The sequence below is a fragment of the Gekko japonicus genome, unplaced genomic scaffold (genome assembly GCF_001447785.1).
Source record: "Gekko japonicus isolate JY-2015 unplaced genomic scaffold, Gekko_japonicus_V1.1 scaffold1799, whole genome shotgun sequence".
Taxonomy (NCBI): Eukaryota; Metazoa; Chordata; class Lepidosauria; order Squamata; family Gekkonidae; genus Gekko; species Gekko japonicus.
In genome coordinates this window covers 89,485-94,143 of record NW_015162004.1, presented here as the reverse complement: position 1 = coordinate 94,143, position 4,659 = coordinate 89,485, and the positions used below count along the sequence as shown (strand labels likewise).

Sequence of the window (4,659 nt, the reverse complement as noted above, 5' to 3'; positions counted from 1 at the left end):
AATCACATAGACACCAGGAGGTCCACCAGTGGGACCTCTTTTTATAAACCTCTGTCATGTGTTCCCCCCCCCCCAGTCGTCCCTTTTCCAAATGGAAAAGCCCCAGACTCTTTGGCCTTTTGTCATGACGGACGCCATCCTCCGAACCAAGGCAGCTGTCTGCAAATATTGCTGGCAAGAATCTGCCTCATGAGAGCTAGAAACTTAAAAATTTCTCCCCCTCCTTTTAAAAGAAGTTTTTTTGAAAAAGCCGGTCTGGCAGGCAAGGTTCCCAAGATCCTGTTCCAAGTGGGCTTCTGACAGGACCTCGCGTAGCACTTCTTCCCTGTCCCTCCCTCCCTCCCTCCCTCCCCAGGCCCCAAGCGACACGTCATCCAGAAACTGGGCCCAGCTGATATTTGGGGCGTCACAACAAAGACCTTGCGAGTCAACGCGGAGCGCATCCTGGACGATTTCAAGAAGCGACAGATGCCCAGGTTCAGGTGAGCTGGGGAGGCGCTGTGCACGGTGTTACCCTTTTCTCCCTTGGCTCATGCGCAGGGGAACTTGCCTCGCTCATGTCTGCCCCTCGTCAAAGGTAAAGTTGAGTGAAGTCACGTGGGATTTACCTGCCCATCATCCATCTATTCTGTGTCCTGTACTAATTCTCTTCAGCAGTGGCAAGAGGAGCAGCCTATAGAGTGGTGGATCGGTTCCCCCCTCAGCCCTTTCCTGTGATTGAAGGGGGTCTGGAGCAGCGGAGCATTTAGTTATTTAGACGGTTATACTCTCCACCACAGAGAATCATTTTGATCAGGTAGACCCTTAAAACATATCGAAGATTCCTGAATCAACCCTAAGCGCTGCCTTCCACTAACGGCTCTGGTACGTGTGGCATGAAGTCCCCCGATTTCACTTGTCACATTGCCCATCGGTGTCAATCTCAGTGTGGTCCCAAGCGATTGTGGACAAGTAACACCTTAGGGACTTGACAGGATTTCCAGGGTATACGCTTTTGAGAGTCAAGGCTGTCTTTGTCAGAGGCAAGTCAGAATGGAGACTTCTGGGTCTAGAAATCTCCCTTCTGGCTTGTATCAGAAGAAGAAGAGGAAGAAGAAGAAGAGATTGGATTTATACCCTGCCCTTCACTACCCGAAGGAGCCTCAGAGCAGCTTACGATCTCCTTTCCCTTCCCCCTCCCTACAACAGACACCCTGTGAGGTGGGTGGGGCTGAGAGAGCTCTGAGAGAACTGCCCTTGAGAGAACAGCTCTGAGAGAACTGGGACTGACCCAAGATCACCCAGCTGGCTGCATGTGGAGGAGGAGCGGGGAATCAAACCTGGCTTGTCCAGATTAGAGTCTGCCGCTCTTAACCACCACACCGCTCTTAACCACTACACCAAGCTTTGGCTCTGGAAAGTTTATGCCCCGAAACTCTTTTTGGTCTCAAAGGTGCTGGTTGGACTTGGATCTCATTGTTCTGCTGCAGACCAACACTGCTACCCTTTGAGACCACCAAGTGGTGGTGTGCATCATCTTGCTTCCAAAAAGCCATCTTAAGGGACATCGTTGTAGGGCATGGCGACAAATACGGCCACTGCCAATCCAAAGCACATGGGTTGGGGTTGCTTCCGGAGCTGCAAGGGAGAAAAGTGGCCGGGGGCTGCTTTCTAACCATTTCCCTCTGTCTGCCTGCAGAAACGACCCCCCCGGGCCCTCGGCATCCACTGCCACTCAGGAGCTGCTGCGTTTGGCCGAGAGCTCTCCCGAAGGGCTCCCGCTCTTGGATCCAGTGAACGACCTTCAGCTGAAAGACATCGAGGTGGTGGAGGGCGTCATGAGGGCCCGTTCCCTGGAGGAGAGGCTGCCCGGGTTCCAGTGCGTGCACAGCCCCCGCTTCCCCACGGAGGTCAGTACGGGGCAGGCAGTGCTGGAATGAGGAGTCAAGGAGCACGGGTCGCCTTGAAACTCACCCCCCCCCCCAAATGGTGGAGACCAATGCTCCCTCTAAGCTGTGGGGTCTTGTGAGCAAAAATTCTACTTTGTGAGCTACTGGCATTCAAGTTGTGAGCGAGTGATTTGCCTGCTGCATAAATTAGTTTGCTCTGGAGCCATCCTTCCTGAGCGAAGGCAAAAATGTGTGAGCCAGAGGCTAAAAAACTGTGAACTAGCTCACACTAACTCAGCTTAGAGGGAACGTTGGTGGAGAGGATGCACTTGTGTGTATCAAGTGTGCAAATGAGCTCAGAAGATGGTATTTGTGGCACAGTTCAGCTCCTTGAAATTCTTGGTGACTCTTTCTTTTAATAAAATGGCCTAGTCTGTATTTGCAAGAATAAAGGATGCGAATAATGGGCACTACAGTATTAAAAGCCGGAGAACCAGCAGTGTAAAACTGGGAGAGGAAGGGAACATTTTTACATAGTTTTTTCCCCCCCTTTCCCATGGTTGGGCAGAAACAGAATGAGCAAAAACAAAATACCTCCCTAAATTGCTTTGTGTAAGGTTGTACCAGTTTCATTAAAGCACAGAAACATAAGCACATAAGAGTAGCCAATGTTGGATGAGGCCAGTGGCCCATCCAGTCCAACACTCTGTCACACAGTGGCCAAAAATACCAGGTGCCATCAGGAGGTCCAGCAGTGGGGCCAGGACACTAGAAGCCCTCCCACTGTTGCCCCCCCCCAAAGCACCAAGAACACAGTGCATCACTTGCCCCAGCCTGAGAGTTTCGAGCTATACCTTGTAGCTAATAGTCCTCATGGCTGGCCTACAAACACACCAACAATTCCTGCTTAGTAAGGACAGACAGTGCATGTGAGGGACCATCTCCCTAGCATCTTTGCCTTTTGCGGAATTGCTAAGTGGCTAAGGCTGTTATTCTTCAGGGTTCACCTCTCTAGAAGTTAAGTCTGTGAGTAAAGTATGTGTTTGCAGGGGGGGGGGGTAATGCATATGTGCACGAAACTCTTGCACATGTCCAGTACATGCCCTTTTTGAGCCTTTTGCTGGTAACAGAGTGCAGGACAGGTGTGTGTGTGTTTTAGCTAGCATTCCTTTACGCCTAAATAACCAACCCCCATTTTTGGCCTTTGAAAACCTAAACAAGCTTTTGCAGGATCAATACAGCAGACAGAGTATGGCCGTCAGCACATGGGGTGGGAGAATGTCAGGGAGAGACCATGGCTCAGAGGATGAGCAGCTGCCTGGCATGCAGAAGGTCCCAGGTCCCCGGCATCTCCAGTTAAAAGGATCAGGCATTAGGTGATGTAAATGACCTCAGCCTGAGGCCCTGGAGAGACACTGCCAGTCTGAGTAGAGAATCCCGACCAGTACACGGCAGCTAGAATGCTTGCAAAACACATCCCTGTTTTCCTCTGAAATATTAGAGGCAAAACGTATGGGAAAAGTCAAAAATTGTAAAAGATTCCACAGGTGGGAATGGCTTAGTGAGATTTTGCATGGTCAGAGGGTGACGGTTCAGTGCCGTCAGGTGTGATAGACAGAAATGAGCGGAAATATGCAAAAAAGCTTGAGGGGGGGGGGAGAGGCAATTTTACATTATCTCCAAACTTTCCCTGCTGTCCTGCATCGAAATCCATACAGCTTTGGACAGAAAGAGGGCCCTTGGGGGTCTACCCAGGCCCAAATTCAGATCGGGAAGATGTCCAAGAGGTCTCGAGCAATGTTCCCTCTAAGCTGTGGAGTCTTGTGAGCAAAAATTCTACTTTGTGAGCTACTGGCGTTAAAGTTGTGAGCAGGCAATTTGTCTACTGCATAAATTAGTTTGCTCTGGAGCCATCCTTCCTGAGCTAAGACAAAAAGGTGTGAGCCGGAGGCTAAAAAACTGTGAGCTAGCTCACACTAACTCAGCTTAGAGGGAACACTGGTCTCGAGTCAATCGCCCGTTTCTTTCCTCCCCCCTCCAGTATAACCGGTTCCAAGAGCGCCAGAGGGTGCAGGAGGAGCTCGAGCGTCTGCGGTTCCTGCTGTCCGACCAGTCCTTGATGCTGCTCCCCGAGTATTACCAGCGGGTCGAGGTAAGGCCGGGGTAGGGCAGAACGTCCCGTGGCCAGGTGGACAAGCTGAGGGATTGAGGGTAATGCCAAGAAGGGACGACCCGGTTCACTCCCTCCCCACAAGGCTTTGACATCATCCCCCCCCCCCCCGGCAGGGGGAATAAGCCAGCAACACAGCCAGTGTCAGTATTTGGGTGTGTGTGTGATTGTTCGTGAATGAGACACGGACATGAATCTGCCTTGTACTGAATCAGAACCCGGGTCCATCAAGGTCCGTATTGCCCACTCGGACTGGCAGCAGCTCTCCGGGGTCTCGGGCAGAGGTGTTTTGCATCGCCTTCTACTGGGTGCTTCTTACCTGGAGATGTCGGGGATTGGACGTGGGACCTTCTACGTGCCAAGAAGATGCTCTGCCACTGAACCACGGTCCCTCCCAGTGATTGTCCGGATACCGAGACTATTGGTCTGTCCGGATGGAGCCACGGCTCAGTGGTAGAGCCTCTGCTCGGCATGCGGAAGGTCCCAAGTTCAATCCCCAGCATCTCCAGTTTAAAAAGGACTAGGCAGGAGGTGATGTGAAAGACGTCCACCTGAGACCCTGGAGAGTTGCTGCCAGTCTGAGTAGACAATACTGGCCTTGATGGGCCCAAGGGTCTGATC

At 51.7% G+C, this 4,659-nt stretch overlaps 1 protein-coding gene across 1 annotated transcript in view; it reads left to right on the top strand.

Annotated features, from left to right (window-relative positions):
- SKIV2L (Ski2 like RNA helicase) overlaps window positions 1–4,659 on the top strand; it is a 43,377-nt gene that overhangs the window by 33,269 nt on the left and 5,449 nt on the right. The window contains 3 exon segments of the mRNA XM_015405455.1: window positions 356–482; window positions 1,679–1,889; window positions 3,910–4,020. Of these exon segments, the coding sequence (XP_015260941.1) occupies window positions 356–482; window positions 1,679–1,889; window positions 3,910–4,020 (449 nt within the window).